Source organism: Macrotis lagotis, chromosome 4, assembly GCF_037893015.1.
Source record: "Macrotis lagotis isolate mMagLag1 chromosome 4, bilby.v1.9.chrom.fasta, whole genome shotgun sequence".
NCBI classification, from domain to species: Eukaryota; Metazoa; Chordata; class Mammalia; order Peramelemorphia; family Peramelidae; genus Macrotis; species Macrotis lagotis.
The window spans coordinates 35,575,958-35,594,710 of record NC_133661.1 but is presented as its reverse complement, the minus strand read 5'-3'; the positions used below and the strand labels follow the sequence as shown (position 1 = coordinate 35,594,710).

Genomic DNA, 18,753 nt, shown 5'->3' with positions numbered 1-18,753 from the left:
TAAGCACTGGTGCCCCATGGGGACCCCTGGAGCCCTCTTTTCCCTCAATTCTATTTCACTTGGTAATCTTATCTGTTCCCCTAGACTCAAGGATCATCTTTTAGTCGATTATCATCAGATCTACTCATCTGGCCCAGTCTCTTTGCCCTTCATAAGCTGATTCCTTCCTACCTTTCTAGGCTTTTTACACCTCACTCCACTCTGTAATTTAGTAACACTAGCTTCCTAACTGTTCCTAAAACGACTCCATCTCCTGCCTCTGGGAATTTTCCCTGGCTGCCCCCCCCATGTCTGGCATGCTCCCTGGCTTCCCCATCCAGCTAAAATCCCACCTAATCCCACATAAAGCCATTCCCAATTTCCCTTAATGCAAGTATCTTCCTCTGAGATTATTGAATAGAGTTGTTTCTAGGTTTTCTCTCCTATCAGACTGTGAGCTCCTTGGGGACAGGGACTGTTTTTTTGCCTTTCTTTGTACCCCAGGGCTTAATGGTGTCTTGGACACAGGAAATATTTAATAAATCAATAAATTGATTCTATTTTATACAGTTTCTTGGATGCAGTTATTTGCTGGTGATATGCTATAGTCCATTTATTTTCAATATGTGTCTGCTTCTCCATTGCCTTAGTGACCCACAACTTTCATTCCAAGAAGACTGTGATGTTCTCCCAGCCAGAGACAGCACCCCTGGGAGAATAGTGGTGCTTAAAAAGGAGCTTCTGTTTCAAAGATAAGCTCCATTCTGAAGACTACAAAATTCTTCCCCTTCAACTCTTTTTTTTACTTTAATGCTTCAATCTGTATTTAGAAACCATTAGCTCTGGTGGATAGAATTCTTTATCACCCTGCTTTGTCTTGGGTTACAGGCCTGATGAGAAAAGGTAAGTGATACATAGCTGATCATTCTGCAATATTGCAATTACTTTGTATATAGCATATTTCCCATTATATCTGTTCATGTAAGTCCTTCCAGGTTTTACTGAGATCATCCCTATTCACCTTTTTTTTAGGTTTTTGCAAGGCAATGGAGTTAAGTGGCTTGCCCAAGGCTACCCAGCTAGGTAGTTATTAAGTATCTGAGGTTGGATTTGAACTCAGGTCCTCCTGACTCCAGGGCCGGTGCTCTATCCACTGCGCCACTTAGCCACCCCTATTCACCATTTCTTAAAGCAGAATAGTACTCCATCATAATCACATACCATAATTTGTTTATCCATTCCCCAATCGGTGGACATTCCCTCAATCTCCAGCTGCTACCAGAAAAGACCTGCTATAAATATCCTTATAGTGGTATAGTGGTCCTTTTCTTTTCTGTTTTTCTTCTCTTCTGACATATATATATATGTCTCCTAGGTCAAGGGGTAGCGCCCTTTGGGCATAGTTCCAAATTGCTCTACAAAATATCGCCTCCCCCTTCTTCATCCATCCCCTTTCCCTCCTACTTTTCTCCAGGCAATTATTCCCAACTCTTACAAGTCTAACCCCAATGTTATCTGCTCCTTCTTGGTCCTTCTTCCTCCCTGCTGGCAAAACCCAGTTCTGGCTCCCCTCAAGTCTCAACTCACAAGCCCCTCTTTTGCACAAGGTCTGTCTGGGTTCTCCCCACTGCAATGTCTCTATGTGTCTTGGTGTCTCCTCCACTAGCTACATGTGCTCCCTGGGGGCAGGCTGGTTTTGTCATTTTTTTGTATCCCCAGATTTCATACACTGTCTGGAACCTAGTAATTTTTACTAACCAGTGGACCTTCTTGCCTGCTTTTCACACAGCATTTTATATCTCTCTAATGGACTTATCCTGAACTGTGTGGATTAGAGTGCTCTGGGGCACAGTTTCGAGGGGGTGGGGAAGAGTCATAATTCTCAAATCTTCCCTAGGATCTCAAATCTGCTCCAGGCCCATGGACAGAACAAACTGCTCCCTAATGATTACGAGGTCCCCATGGACCAAAGAATTTGTATAATGAGGTCAAATGATCACAAAAAGCTAGCACAATGGGTAAATCCAATCAGACAAAACTCACTGAGGAAGAATGCAACATCCTGGCTCTAGTTTGGAAAAAAAAAATCAAAGAGAAGAATACATAGTGGGTGAATTAGGGTTAGAATTTTTTTTCCATGAGGGAGGGGAGGAATGAGATTAGTCTGACATGACTTGCTTTTTCTAGATGTTCACTAATGAAGCCTTAAAAATATAACCTAAAATTTTAAAGTCAGGGTCACTAGAATGGTTTATTCTTTCCAGAATCTTCCCTTTTTGCTAATCATGCCTCTATCTGAGGTATTTCTACCATCTTCCACAATTTTTCAAAGATTATTGACAATGATTCAGAAATTGCACCTGCCAGGGTATGATTTCTTAGAGTCAGATGCCTTGAACTCATCAAGGATTTTCTTACTAATTCCATATTTACCTTAGGGATCAAACTCTCTGAGTCATCTTTCTTATTCCTTTCCAGTACAAAGGTCATTCTCTTTGGCAGAGAAAAGCAGCTGAATCAGAGTGGAGCAATTTTGTTTCCTGCTTCCCCTAAGTGACAAGGCCCATCCATCCTTACCCCCACCATCTGTGGGTCATCCTTTGCTTTCCTTGTCCAGTTCAGTTTACTTGGACCCTAGTCTGGCAGGACTGGACCTCAACCCTGTATTCATACTCCTGGACTTTTCTTCTGTATATCTCCTAATGAGAGATATGGGAGCAGAGCCTCAGAGGATAAAGTCTTTGACATCATCACTCATGTCAACCAGCATTTATTAAGTGCCTACTGGATACTCAGCTTGGTGCTAAGTGAAAGGTAAAGATAGTCCCTGCTCTCAAGGAGATCCCAGTCTAAGGGGGACAGTGTGGAAATGAGGCAAAAATAAGCTATCTACAGGAGAGATGCATTTGCAGCACCTTCTTGTAGAAAGTGAGTTTTCAGCTGAAATGTAAAGGAAGCTGGGGAAGCCAGGAGGGAGGGAGGGAGAGTACAGAATCAGAATCAAGGAACAGCACGGAGGCCATGTCACTGACTCGCAGAGTACAGGGAGGGAGGGAGTCAGGCTCAGAAAGGCTCTGAGGGCCAAGCAGAGGTTTTATTTGATCCCGGGGTTGAGATAGGAGGTGGTGTGACAACTAGAGAGTGAAGTGGAGGACAGGCTACAGTAGGGAGATCTTGGAGGCAGGAAGACCCAGCAGAAGCTGTGGAACAGTCCAGAGGTGAGGGAGGAAGAGTGTATGGAGGACAGGAGAAGGGGACAGTAGTATCACAAGAGAGAAAGGGGTGAATTTGAGAAATGCTTCAAAAGTAAAATAGTAGGCTGCAAGTCTGAAAGAAAAGGCTGATGGCACCCAGATAGAACTAGTGGAAGATGGACAAGGGGAGGGCCTGGAGGAAAAGGTAACCCTGTTTTGGACGCATATGAGAGATCCATAGGCTACATAGTCTGCAATGCCCAATAGACAGGTGAAGATGCATATCTGGGGGCAGCTAGGTGACACAGTTAATAGAGCATCGGCCCTGGAGTCAGGAGGACCTGAGTTCAAATGGGGCCTCAGACACTTAATAATTACCTAGCTGTGTGGCCTTGGGCAAGCCCATTGCCTTGCAAAAAACAAAAACAAAAACAAAAACAAAAAACCCTAAAAAAAAAAAAATGTGTATCTGGAGGTGAAGAGAGAGGCAGGTTTCATATTTTTCTTCCAGCAATAAAGAAGGATGTGAATACCTCAAGTGAGGATGATCCTGTCTCCTCCTGTAGACCATACTCTTGGTTCCGCTACTTCAATTAGAGTAACCCAGAACCCCAGCCCTGTCCTTTCATTTCATTTCTGGAGGAAGTTTGGGGCATTCTTCTCCAAAGTAGTACAGCTTAGCTCTTTGGGGCTAAGAAACCAGTCTGATTATTTTTTAACTTGCCCATAGGAGTATACATAAGAAGTTTTTTAAAAACCATTACTGGGGCGGCTAGGTGGCGTAGTGGATAAAGCACGGGCCTTGGAGTCAGGAGTACCTGGGTTCAAATCTGGTCTCAGACACTTAATAATTACCTAGCTGTATGGCCTTGGGCAAGCCACTTAACCCCATTTGCCTTGCAAAAAACAAACAAAAAAAAAAAACATTACTGTCATGGATCATCCTGGGTAGTGTTTTTTGGTCAAAATGTATAGCTGTAAAACACTATGGTCACCTTGAGTGACTTACCAACAAATTCCAGGGTATTTACAAAACCATTTAAAGCATACCAGCCTCATCTGAGACCAATCACATGGCCCCTCTTGCTGTTCCTCCCACAGGACACCACTTCCCATCTCTCATCTCTACCCTACACCAACTTTGCCCTTTGTCAAGAACTCACTCCCTGCTCCCCTCAGTCTCTGAGAAGGCCTTGTTTCCTTTAAACTCAGGCAAAGTGCTACCTTCCACAGGAGGCCTTTTCTGACCTAAATGGGAGATCCTCAAGGGCTCTTATCATTACAGCAAGCCTCTCTCTGCTTGTAAATCCTCTGAAGTTCATCTAGGACAGTGTCTGATACATATCAGTTCCCCTAATAAATGCTTGATGAAGGGTGGCTAAGTGACCAGTGAACAGAGCACCAGCCCTGGAGTCAGGAGGACTTGAGTTCAAATTCAGCCTCAAGCACTTATTAATTCCCTAGTTGTGTGACCTGGGGCAAATCACTTAACCCTACTGCCTTAAAATAATTTAAAAAATAAATAAATGCTTGATGATTGACTGCTAACCTCAAGTAATTACTCTAATAGAGAATCTTCACTTGGATGTGAATGACATCTTCAAAGTTTGCTAAAGTCAAGTCTCATTACTTTATAATCACATCGAGTCAGCAATTTCTCAGGATCATCATCAATATTATTAGCAACCAACATTTCCCAGTCATTCCCATCAGCGTGTTGGTTCCTCTTCCTGTCATAAATAAGAATCAAGAATATCTTTTAGAACACTTACTTTTAGTCTGTCGAGCTCCTGGAGGTCTTTGTTAACCGAAGAGGCTGTGGAGGTGCTGAGCCCTTGGGAGGACATGCTCCCTTCACATTCACTGAGCTGTCTGGAAAGTTTAATGATCACTTCATCTTTGGCTTGGATTGTTTCCACCAACATGCCCAGCTGTTCATTGAGTTCACCAACTTTGCATTTCAAATTCTTTACTTCCTGTTGGAGACTGTCTTTTTCCAGATTGAACTTTTCCAGTTGGCTGCTGAGGCCTAAGATCTGATCATCCTTTTGGTGCAGAAGCTCAAGTTTCTCTTTTGGGACTCCATCACAGAGATGGCTGCTAGTGAAATACTTATCATATTGGGATGACCTGACTGTCTGTTGTAAAAGTCGGACGAGTTCCTGGGGAGGGGAAAGGAGAAGGAGCCAGGGGAATAACCAAGGTAGACTGAATTATTCAAACCTACAGTGAAGGAAACCTAAAAATAACAGCAACTATCCACAAAGCAATAACCAGATACTATGACAATGGAGCAATTTTACTAATAATAATACTAAAACCCAGGCTTTCTTCTCCTTGATGGACTTTAAAAAAAAGATATTTACGTTTTAAAGAAAGCAAGGGAACAAGAAATCATAATGCTTGCATAATAACTACATGAGTAAAAATGCTATGGAAATAATAAATTCATCTTAGAATCTGAGGCATTTTTAACATGTGAATTATTCAAGTACCCGTAAGTAAATGATCTATCTTTTTTTTTTTCTGATTTGCTCAGAAAGCAATCTGGCTAACTGGCTTGTCTCAGACAGACATAAATTACCATTAATTCTGAGGACTAACCAAAACCAGAAGTTATCAAGTCTTTGAGTCGGGAAGATTTCTGAAACCTACTGAGAACAATGATCACGTTTTGTGATGTAGACCAAAATAGGGGGTAGGGAAACATTCCCCTTAAAAAATAGCTCAACTGCAATAAAATTCAAGACATCTTGAACCAACACTATTGAAAGTATTTAAGACTGCAACATTGGCCATGGGCCCTGAAAGTTTTAAAATAAAATCAACCTCTTGGATGCAAAATATCTTAAATATTTATATGAAATAGGAGAGTTCCCAGCTCTTTTTTGGTTCTCAGCCTACCATGCAATTTAAAAATAAAAAGTTACCTTTTGGCTAGAGAGTTCCTTCTTCAGTCTTTCTAAATCTTCCTGCTGGTTTTGAAACTTCAATTGCATTTCAGAAGTTGCTTTATTGCCATTGCCTGAAGTCCATTCAACTGGAGAATCACCACTACTATTTCGGTTCTTGTTTGACCCAATCATATCTTTCAAAGGTCGCTTTCCTTTATAGGGAATTCGGCCAAAATCAAAGGGGAATGCTGAGCCAGTAATTCCTATGCAAAAACAAAATCATTTGTCTAGCAAAGATCACAAAATCCATATCTGAAGTCTCAAAACTGCCTTTCAGAGCTGTATAACGAGGCTTCCTATCAGACTCTGCCAACACAATAGCTCCTCCAACTTCACACGCAGATGGCAAAATTTGGCTCTTGAAGAACATCACATCCTCTCTCCTTCCTCAGTTTCAGGGTTCAGAGATCCCTGGTCTCACCGCTTAAGGTAATGCTTCCATGAGTGAACATCATGTACTCCCCAGCCCCAGGCCATGGCTAACAGCGTCACTCACTGCTATGACCGAAACAATCCATCACCCAGTGGTTTGTTCTGCAAGATGAGATCAACTCATAAACTCCAACGTCCTCTTCAGCCCCTGACCTTGGGACCCCTGTCCCTACTTCTGGCTGGAATGGTGGGAGGTAACTGTGAGGGTGCTCCTCACTCTACAAGGATGGTACACGGGGAGTTCTCGGCATTTCCCACTCAGTTACTTTTCTGGACTCTATCATTTCTGCAAGATGAAATCCACTCAGAAACTCTGCCCTCCTCACATTATCCCCTATGGCTACTGGATTACATCACTGGGACCCACCCTCTACCTCTGCTTTTCAGACTGTGAGCTCCTTGAAGGCAGGCACCTTCTGCCTTTCCTTGTATCCTCAGAACTTAGCCCCAGCTAAACCCAGTACAGAGTAAGCCCTTCAACAGTGTTTACAGACTCAGAACCTGCCTCATCTCAGGAACTTTGCTCTCTGTCCTCATTCTACCCACCCTCTTGGCAGAACTTGTCCTCCTCAACTGCTGAAGACTATAAAGGTCCATCTCTGTTGGAGCCCTGAGATGGTGTTCAGTGATAAGGAGCAGATGGTAGTGTTCCTATTTCTTCTCTGCACTTTTTGAACTTTTCACCCAAAGGTGTCATCCTCATTCAAGCATGTAAGTGCCTACTATATGCCAGCACCTGCTAGGGGCCTTCTATCAAGAAGTCTATATTCTAGGAAAGGTAGAGAAAAGACAATATAAACACATCTAAGAGAACCTAAAATATACAAAGAAGTTTTTGCAGTGCCTAGTTACAGAGCCTGGGAGCAATCAGGCCAGGCCTAGGCTGGAGATGGTTCTAGAAAGAGAGTCTAAGAAGCAGAAGGAAGGGAAGGCAGGGTAGCCTGTACCAAGGAGCTATGTAAGCAGGGAGCTCTGGTTGGAGGAGTATGGGAAGGAGGCATGTCCAGGAGCCAGAAGAGGTGGCTGAAGAAGGGACCAGGAAGCACTGGCACTTACTGGGTTGGCACATGACTGTGGCCTCAGAGCTCGGGATAAAGAATACGACTTCTCTCCCTCACTCTTCCTCCCAGTACCTCACACTGTCTTACACACAGCAGATGTGTGTTTACCTTTGTTTCCCTCAGAGGTTTGCTTCTTCACTTGTTCATGAACCATTGATTCCTCTAAATCCTTTGGATTGGGGTCTATAAGTTCCCACTCTTCATTGGTATAAAACACACTCCTCCGGCTATCATTATTTCCTCTTCCAGGTCGAAACGAAGACATTGAATTTCTGTGAAAATAGGAGGAAACTACCATTTACAACTTTTTACTATGTAAAAGAAAGAAGAATCACTTTTGTCCCCAATTTCCATGTTTGATAAGTGATCTCAAAAGAAGTGTGTGTCACTGTGTGAAAAAGAGAAAGAGAAAGGGAAGAGAAAGAAGAGAAGGGCAGAAGAAGGGAAAGAGAGAGGAGAGGAGGACAGGACTATACAGATAGGAAATAATTGTTTACAGAGAAATCTGCAATTGGATATTGGTCGATAATTAGTTAATTAGTTAAGGCAAAATCAATACCAAATTAGAAGTTGATACCCTATATCTTTCCAGTATTTCCAACCTCACCTAATGGAGCAAGGTACTGTTGCTGAAAAAAAATATGTGGAAAAATGAGAAAAGACAGATACTGATCTTAATTATTAGCATCTCATGCAGAAGTTTATTATTTAAAGCAGTAAGGGTTCCAAAGAACTCCAAAACTATCTCAGTCAACAGAGGTTTTTCTCTCTCTGCCAAACAGAAGCCAAGGATAACTCCAGTCTGAAAAGCATATTCAACTGTAGAACATTACAGGAGATGACAGATTATAAATGGTTTCAACTCAAAGAGCAAAAAGCAGAGTAATCCAAAACAAGTGGGTACACAGGACACAACTTCATAGGAGACCCAACTAAGAGCATTCAGAAAAACTGTAGGAGAAATAAATGAAAAATCGAAGAAAATAACAATCATTTTTACAACATATTATTTTTTCATCATCAATAACAGTGGAACCACCACTTTGAGATTTTAACAACTCAGTTCCCAAATGTTTACATGAGGAAGAAGTGGTATTTAAGTTGCCCCTACAGAGAAGGGTAGCTAGACCTACACTAAGTAAATAGAAAAGAAAAATGTTCTCCAGGAGATCATATGAGAAAATATTTCAGAGAAGAAAAGATAACAATGGAATTGAATGGAAGTCAAAAGAATAATATCACTATGTCCAAAAAAGACAATTGAAAGGACAAAAATAACTACCAGCTTATAGACCTTCCAATCTTTATGAGGATACTCTGCATAGAGAAAGGCTTTTATTGATGACAATGTGAGAACTGAACAGGTGGGCTCTCACTTACTTTGAATTTCTATTGGACATCTTTATAATCATTCAATTGATAGGAAAATATAGTGAACCACAATAACCTACTGTATTTGGTGACTCAACAAAGGCATTTGACACAGTACTACAAAATGTGGTTTTACAGACTCTTCTCCTCACATGTTAAGACCTTATAAAATTCTTTGACAAATGAAAGTTCAAAGATCTTTAAACATTGGTTAATTGATCAGAAGCATAAAATAGGAAGGCTTAAAGACATTTTCCAGTTATGGAGGATCTCTTATACAGGGTCCAAATGGAAGAGGAATTCTTACAGATGGTGAAATTCTACAGATTTTCAAATGACATTCTTACATGAATTGCATTAAGATCCAGAATGTGTAGGATCTCTTCGGTGAGAATCATTGTCATTTTAAAAAGATCAGCCAAAAAATTCATTTAAAAAATCAAGGATAAAGAATGTATATTGCTTAGGATATTGAGTTGGATGACTAATTCATTGAGTCTGTCCATCATTATCTCTTTATAAATGATAGGCATGATAGACTGACAATTTGCTAGGCCCAGAAGTAAATATGAACCCTGGATAGGAAATTGAACAATGGTTAACATGGGGTTGATACCCAACATAAGTAAGGAGATAGTAAAGAAGCACCAAGATGGCCTTGTGAATTCAAACCAATAGGTACAAACTTATATTACCACTTCATTAACAGAAATCTTTGAAAGATCAGATGAATAATCAACTGAAAAGGGGCAAACATCTTGATGTATCATGCCTTTCCCTTCCTCAAGTAGAAATATAATCTACAAACTCTCCATGACACCATTTGGGGTTTTCTGAACAAAGATGAGAAAACAAGCAAATAGAGCTAAATGACTTGCCCATGATCACACAGCTACTAAGTATCTGAAGTCTGATTTGAATTCAGGAAGTTGAATCTTCCTGTTTCCAGGCTCAGCATTTCACTCACTGCAGCACCTAGCTGCTTCCTGCAAACTCTAAGTTGATGAATTTGACTTTTGATTACTGCCAAAATTCCAAAATTTATTATTCAAGATTTGGTTAGTGAACATCAAGAAAAGAAAATGGATTTCAAAAGGAATAAGCATGGCTTCATCAGAACTAAGTCATGCCAGATAAACCTTAGTTCCCTTTTTAGATAAGAGTTAAACTGATAGAACATGGGAATGCTGCAATTTATCGATTTTTATGAAAGCATGACAAGGTTATTTAAAGACCTTCTTATGGAAAAGATAGACACATGGGAAAGAGATGAGATAAAGAACTCACTGAATGATTGCACTCAAAGTAATGAATGGTTTGATGCCAACTTGGAAGGTTGGTGAGGGAGGGAGAGCTGAGCTGGTTCATCACTGTTTTGTTCTGTTTTACCTTCTTTTAGATTCCTGGTGTTCTGGATCACAGGTGTTAGTTACATGGAGTCACAACAATCTAGATTAACATGCCATTGAGAAATATGCAATAAAATAAATAAAATTATAATAGAACCTAGGGAATGTCACAATGTAGCCTATGGGATCCTTATATATAATTGAGTTTCCCTTTTTCTATTTGACCCCACTACCCTAAGCCACAGGGATGGCTGAAGTTGCTTTATCTTTGTTGCATAAATTCTGTCTCGGAGAGGTTTGAGAGACTTTAAAGATCAGAAAAATGTCTAGTCCCCATCTTGTTGGTGGTTGTGACCTCCATGAGTCCAGGTTGCTTTTGACACAAAATCTCATCTTTTGAACACAAATGTCCTTCTGGTGGCATATGACTGTAACTACTGGAGCACTCCATTCTCCAAAGAGTCCTAGTTCTAGAGGACTCAAAGGGCAAAGAAGTTCTGACATATGGCAGGCACAAGCTGGTATAGCAAATTTCAAACAAGGACACACAATAAATGGTATAAGGGATATTTTCCTAAAAACGTATGATCTAGAACAGAGTAGATATAGTAAAAGTGAGAAGTAACAGATGGCTGGCCCAGGCCCTGATGGGGCCCAGGGGAAGATCTCTAGCCCAATGGGTACCAGAGAACATGAAAAACTACCTCATTTGGTTTACTGTGCCAATGAAGGACTTATTTGTCAGTATGTAGTTAGATGTGATTGCTTAATGTTGAGGACTAAAAGTCAATTTGTGTCCCATAGAGCACCCTGGAAGAAAACAAGACAATTATCAGATGTTTTAAAAACAACTATAAGAAATCCTTCTTAGGCAGAGTAAGCAACACAAACTAACAACAGAAAATCCTTGCCTTCAGGGAGCTTCTCATTTAATAGAGAAATTCTATGAACACAAATAAGTAAGACATAGAAGCGAATGAACTCCTAGTAAGTGTCAGGCATTGTGTTGAGGGCTTCCCAAATATGACCTCCTCTGACCCCAGCAACAACCCTAGGAGGGAGAAGCTGATCAGATCTCTGGAGGTCCAAGGGTGAAGTGATGCCTAGACCCAAAACTGCATTCATGGTGCCAGGTGGATGCCAAAGGGCAGGCCCAAGACAAATATAATTTGAGGAGAGAGAGTTAACTTTCATTCATGAAAAAGATGACATCTGAATCTTCAGGAGATGAAAGTGTGCAATGAGGGAAGTCCTGGAAGAAGACTTGGGGCAAGACATGGAATCAGGAGAGGAAGTGGTCTTGATGGGTTGTATGTGAATCTCTGAGGGGAAGTGGCAAGAAATGAGGCCAGGAAGGTAAGTTCACAATGGGTTCAAGCAGAGAGAATTCTGGCTGAGAGCTAACATAATGGTACAGAACCTTGATACTATGGATCCTAAAATAAATCTGGGCCTTCAACAAATACTTGGTACTTACTTATTAGGCAGGATGAACACCAGTTTTTTTCCTTTGCATTTGTTTACTAAATATACAGCTGCTATGATCTATAACACAGTCCAAAATGGTACTAGCTCACTTCTGCCAAATGTTCATATTCTATCCAGATTTTCATAAGCAAATTGCATGCTTCACTTTAGAAAAATTCTTCTATATTGCATTGTTAAGTTTGGATCTCAAAAAGTTCAAAAAGAATTAGAAAAACAACTATCAAATTTCTCAAGGGCCTGGAGTCATGTGAATTCCATCAAGAGACATTTCAGATTCCAATGAAACCATTTTATTCAAACCCCTCTGTGGGATTCGAGACAATAATATTGCCTCACTAAGAATTCATTGCCTAAACACTCCCTCCTAGCAGGCCATGGACACTCTATGCCTGCCTGCCAACAGAGGCCTTCAAGCAGGTTTTAAAACAAAGCCCTGCAATGAGATTTCACCATTCATGGAACTTTTCTGACTGGACAGACTGAAAGGCTCCAATTTTCCATGGTTCAACTCTTGTGGGAGTAAGTTATAAACATCAATTTCAGAAGTCTCAATGCCTTTACATTGGTCACAATCTACTTTACTGCTTCTGAGAAAACTGGAGAAAGCTGTCTGGACATCAAACAGCCCCAAAAAAGGACTGAGTAACATTTTACTTGAAAAGACTACCTTTTAGAATGTTCTAATTTGCTATAAGTTTCTTCCTCCTCACAAAGTTGTTCTTTTTTTGGGGGGGGGGTATTTTTTTTTGGCAAGGCAAAGGGGTTAAGTTGACTTGCCCAAAGTCATACAATAAGGTAATTATTATGTGTCTGAGGCTGGATTTGAACTCAGGTCCTCCTGACTCCAGGACCATTGCTCTATCTACTTCGCCACCTAGCTGCCCCACAGAGTTGTTCTTATCATCAGGAAATTGAAAGTTCTAATGAAACACTGCACTCATTTTTAGAGAGTAACAGAGCCAGCATCAGCTGATAGGAAACCATGGCATTTCCCATTAGAAAACCTAGTTTTCATTCCAGGCTTCACTTCTTACCTGGTATATGTTAATAGGCTAGCCTCATAATCTTCCAGCTCTACAACTTGCAGTGGCATTAAGGAAAGTACTTAGAAAACTGTAAAATGTTATCAACAAATGAGAAATATCATTAAGTAGAACTCTGGCATCTAATTTAGTTAATGAATTCTTTATAAATAGGGTCAAATGATCACAGTGCTCATGATTACTGTCATGAAAACCAATGACAACTCCAGAAATATGTGCATTTAGGTTAATGGATGTGAGGATAGGAGAAAACAAGAGAAGGGGTGCCTAGAAGATGGAGTGTCACTGAGGACTGTCCAGCATGAATCTGGATTTCAAGGGAAGCTAACAGAAACAATGAGCTTCAAGACCAGCTAAACTCAAAGTGAAAGCCAGTTTTCTGCAGGTGTTAAATTCTGAGGGCATTTGGTGGCTCTCTTACACTACCTCTTCTTAGAAAAAACATTTGGAAAACCATCATGACTTTGAAAGTGCCAGTGCTGAGCATGCAGCTACTAAATTTACTATTTTTCATGATAAAAAATTTGTACAGTTGTACCATTTAATCATCATGGTCATGGGAACCTTCAACACAAATGCCACCTTACAGCAATATAAAATTTTGACTTTTCCAAACCTCTTTCAACTTTTATTTCATCATCCCCAGGTCCCAACTATAGACAGTATCAAAAGCAGACCTTTTTTTCTATTTAAGATATAAGGAAAATAAAAAGTTAGAAGATCAGCACTAAGTAGCTGTTTTGCCTTAGGAAAGAGTCAGCATTCCTGCTGCTATTGTCTTCTACCTAGATGGCTTGGTGCAGTTACTTAAGAAATAGTATAGTGTAATGGGTAGAGATCTGGCCTCAAAATTAGGAAGACTTGGGTTCAAGTCTTCTCCCATATTCTTACTGTGTGACCATGGACAAGTCAAATCAGGTCCTGAAGTGTATGATAAGAGTCTCCCACACTGGTGAAATCAAACATAAGGAGAGTCCAAAAAAATGCAATTTCAACTCATCTGGCAGAGGCCTGGGCCCCTGATTCTTAACCTTCTCTGACTGCTTAGGCTGTCCACTGACAAATCAATAGCATCATTCCATATCAGATGCAGGGACTCCAATGTCTCTCAAGCCTCCTAGAGCACAGTAATAACTTGTGGGCTGTTCCTGGGGCAGTTTCCATCACAGGACTTGGCCTCTGCTGACTGCCTGTCCCCTAGGAGGAGGCCCTGGGCCCCTCAGCCTGGGGGAAGTCAAGGCCTCCTTAGTTTTGACCCATGAGCAGCTGTTTCTGCTTTTTGGAGCCTCCTCTCATTTGCATTTTTAGAGATGAGTCTGATAGCTAACCTTGTAAGAAAACTTGACAATGGCTCCATGTTACGGAAAGTCACATTTAGTTTGGTCTCAGAAGAAATTTCCTAACAATGACAGATTTTGCCAGTTTTCCAGAAGTTAAAGAGGCTCTCTTCACGGGTCACAAGCGCCTCACCATGAGAGGTCTTCAAGCAAAGGTTTCGACAACCACTTGAGAAAGCTGGCCCAGGTTAGACCAGCTGCCTTCTCAGTTCAGTCAAGTGACAAGTATTAACTCAGTTCACATTGGAGAAGCCACTCCAGTGGCACAGAGAATCTATGTTTGGGGAAATGATGTTCCAATCGGGAAAATAAGTAACTATCAAAGTAAAAGAGAGAAGAAGCCTACCAGAGGGAATGGACTGACTGCAAGACTACAGGAAGCACCCCGCCCCCGGAACTCCTCTGCAAAGTTAGGCAGTTGCCATCTTGGCCACACAGAACCCTAGGAAGAGGTGGCAGGGAACTTGCCCAGAGTGGCCCAGGAAGCAGGACCTGAACCCAAGTCTCCCAGGTGCTGAGAGAAGCCAAGCTGCTTCTTATCTATAAGGATATGCTAACTATAAAGAGAATATACACACCCAAGTCCTAATGAGTCTAATAATCAGTTGCGTTAAAGGGAGGGAGAGAGGGAGGGGGCCCAGGTGATGAGAGAGGGGGAGAGGGTGTGGTTTCATGCCACAGGTGGTGATTGAGCTGTGTCTTAGCAGAAGAGGCCAAGGGGAGGTCAGGACACTCAGGTATCCAGGTGGGGGTTGATGCCAAGGCCTGCCAACTGAGAGAAGGGTAAGGAGAAGAGAGAAAGGAGAAGGCCAGGGAGCCTAAGCTCACTGTACATTCCCTTCCTTGGTCCTAGCCATTGATTGTCTCCCTTCTAACTCCCTTCCTCTGGACCTCATTTCTTCATCCATAAAGTAAAAGGATTGAACCCTGTCATCTCTACCATTTTACTAGTTTCATTTTTTTTATTAAATAATTTTTTTCTAGAGAGAAGAGGCTGCACAACTAAAATGACTAACTTTCTGGCTAGAGAAAAGGAAGAAAGCGAAGAGCGATGCTGGCAAAATCCCCATAGTTTCTTAGTAAGGACAATGACCTCATGTTTGTGTAACCCAGGAAGATTCACAAAAATCTTAAAAAAAACTCTTCCTCACAAAAAATTTTACAGAGCAGGAAACTGAGGCCCAGAGAGATATAGCACCATGCCCCTGTTCACAGAGCTGGCAAGTAGCAGCTGGACTTGAACTGAGGTCTCTTGAGTCCAAGCCCTGTGCTTTTTCCACTATCCCTTAGAAAACCTGGAAAACTCACTTGATGTCAGTGCCCCACTGTTTTAAGGAAAAATTACTGGTGCTTGGAGGAGGCAAGGCTGGCTGGCTGGCAGCGTGTTCTCCAACCAACTCTCCAGGGGCAGCTTCCACAGAAAGGACGTTTCTGGCTCTCTCTGCAGAGGCATTTGGATGCCGGAGAATTACATCTGGAAAAAAAAAATGAAAATCCATGACAGTCAGCCTCGGCTTTCTTCTCTGAACCTAAATTCAGAATGTGTATGTAAGAGACATGATTTTCTATCAGTGGACAGCTTTTGGAATACCTTAGTCTCTGAAGTAGGTTTTCTCTTTTGAAAAGGAGAAAAGAGACTGTGCTAACAAAAATGTACCAATTTCTGAACTTTTCAGAATATTATGTTTCCCAGAGACACTTGGGCAAACTATCAAATAAAACCACCAATGATAGAAGATTATAAGTTCACTCTCATAACACACTATTCCTAAAACCACAACCTTACCCTAACTTAATACAATTGCCCAATTTTGCAGAACACAGAACAGAATTTTTTTCAAGAGGAAGGACAATAATGCTGAATATTCAATCTTCAGCACATATTCTCTCTAAAAAAAATTTCTGCCAAAATGTTTCCATTTACAAATCAAAAAAATTATGAAAATTCTTCCAGATGAGATATCCACAAGGAAAATACATCATTTAAATTTAGAAATAAAATGTGTCATCCATCCCATCTTTATATCAGCATTGCTTAATTTAGGAGTTTATTCTTTAATTCAAGGAAGAAAAAGTGTAGCCAAAAAGCACATATTAAAGCAGACTTTCCAAAATGTAAGGAATCGTCCAACTCAAAGGTGAGAAGGAGCATGACAACATCTAGAGGCACTATGAAACCAAGGCCAAAATAACTGAAATTTTGATCCCAACCTTCACATAAATAGAATCACTTTTTTCTATTTGAAAACAAAATTCAAATCAAAAAGTAAGATTAACCCAGTGAATGCAATCCAACTAACAATGAAAGCAGTGCAGCAATTACATAGTAAGGCATATAAAAATGAGATCCGATTTAAATCGACATGTGCCCAATACACATACTAATATAGTCTACCACCATCACTGTTGTCTGACTTGAGCTCAAACATAGATATGTTGTGCCATTAAACTGCTCACATTTGAACATAAAGTATAGGAACTTGAAACAATCTTTGTGTTTATATTAAAAGTTCTATAACATTTGCAACCTTTCTTAACAACATTCATTTTGGAAAGCATAAGATGATTTCCCTCCCAAAAAATACAAATAATGAAAAACTCAAAAATGTATAAAGTCATTTGAAGTTTTCAACAGCTGAAGTCCACCAGACTTGCTTTGGATGAATGCTATGACTGCAGATAGGATGGAACCTAAAAAATTGAAACAACTTGTCCATGGCAGTTTGAGAATTTTAACAGAGGAAAAAACCAAATGTCTTTAAGTTTCCTTTTTTAGAAATAATGGTGCTAATTTCAGCTACTGAGATGATCAAAACAATGCTTGGCATAACATATATAAAACATCTTTGAATGATTCCACTTGTAAATAATATAGTAAGAACCACTATATGTCTAAAGTCTTTTGTAATCAATTAGTTGAGAAACTAAAATTTTCATATTTTGTATTGCAAATGGATGAAGCAAGAAATGCTGTTAAAGATGTTCATTTGATTACAGGTATATGATATGTTATTGAAACTAATGTTAAGGAAGATTCATTACTTTGCAAAACTATTGATGATGATGGCATATATAAGAGAAATTTTCAATAAAATAGGTAGATTTCTTTCTTGATGTTGTGGGAGAGCTTCAGATTCTGCACTGATCCAGTTCTATCAAACAGGTCTATAAAATAAAGACTAGAAAAAATTTAATTACTTTGGTAATTAAACCACATTGGATATTTCACAAAGAAGCAATTGTTGAGAAATATGAAAAGTTCCCCACTTACATAAAATGAGAGCTATGTACAAATTTCCAAGTGGGAAAAAAAATACCATTTTTTTACATTGGTACTAGAGTAATCAACTTTTTAAAATAAATTAAAAGAAAACTCTGATAAAGTTATGATAATATGGAGAAAAAGAGACATATATTATTGTAAACCACTATGGATTTCTTGTGCCAAAGTACTTTAAAGTGTATTAAAGCTAAAAAAGAGAAATGTCTGTTTTTCTTCATGGTAAAGTTAAAACAAATTCATTTTATAATAAGCAAGTTCACCTTAAAATATGACATGTGGGGGATATTTTGGAAAACTGGATCCTCTAAGTAAATAATTGCTTCAAATTCATGGTCTTATCTAGAAAAATAATGCGACTAATGTGTGAAAAATTAGGTATAGATAATGAATTTACCAAACTTTTTAAAATTTCTCAGTTTTAAAAAGCCTTGTTCTTCAGATGAAATAGAGAACTTCTTTATTTATCTAATCTACATAGAAGTCATTTCCATTTTAGGGAAAAAATCTAGGTATTTCTGAATAATTATGGATATACATAGATGGAGTTCCACCTACCAGTGGAGCTCACAATCCATCCATGACTACCCATCCTGTATGATTTATTCATGTGTTCCCAAAGGTTTGCCACAGGGGGTCTACCAAACACACCCAAGGCTTTCCTTGTTTTCTCCCAATATATTAAGGAGCCAGTGGTAATTAGCCTCTGGTAATTCAGCTTTGATGAGCAGTACATCTTCTTTTCCTGTCCTACATCTTTGTGTGGCATCCCTCATTTCTGTTCTTCTTCAGTGTTTCTCATTGATCATGTGCTTCAACCTGTCCTCATGTGCCCTTCTTTTGCTCACTATATGATTGATACTTATCTTTAGTTCTCTGGAAGCAGGGGTGTCCCTCCTCTCATTGTTACACAACATTAATAAATGGTTAGTATCTAAAAAATGGGTCTTTGCTTTCCTAGGATGCTTGGGGACAATAAAAGAACTTTATTATTTCCCCTAAGGCAATGTACCCCATCTTCAGTTTCAAGTCTGGACCCAATCTCTTATCTATCTGTACTGTCTGTCCCAAATATATGTATTCCTGGACAAGTTCCATAAGGATAGATGGAAGCCCATTTGCCACAGATTAATATGAAACATTTTTCTTTACTTTAACTGAACAAGATGAGAATGTCTTGTGATTGAAACAAAAATGTGAACTCAAAAACCTTTTGGTTGGCTAACAGTCAATAAAAAGTTCTCTGGTTTATCAAACAAGTGGTT

General features: G+C 39.9%; 1 protein-coding gene across 1 annotated transcript in view; it reads right to left on the bottom strand.

Annotated features, from left to right (window-relative positions):
- The window catches only part of TBC1D2B (TBC1 domain family member 2B), a 70,135-nt gene that overhangs the window by 24,946 nt on the left and 26,436 nt on the right, over positions 1 to 18,753 (bottom strand). Inside the window, exons 3-6 of the mRNA XM_074232514.1 lie at positions 15,517 to 15,682; positions 7,729 to 7,892; positions 6,104 to 6,330; positions 4,946 to 5,335 (exon numbers count right to left, since the gene is read on the bottom strand). Coding sequence (XP_074088615.1) covers positions 4,946 to 5,335; positions 6,104 to 6,330; positions 7,729 to 7,892; positions 15,517 to 15,682 — 947 coding nt within the window. The remainder of the gene's footprint in view (positions 1 to 4,945; positions 5,336 to 6,103; positions 6,331 to 7,728; positions 7,893 to 15,516; positions 15,683 to 18,753) is intronic.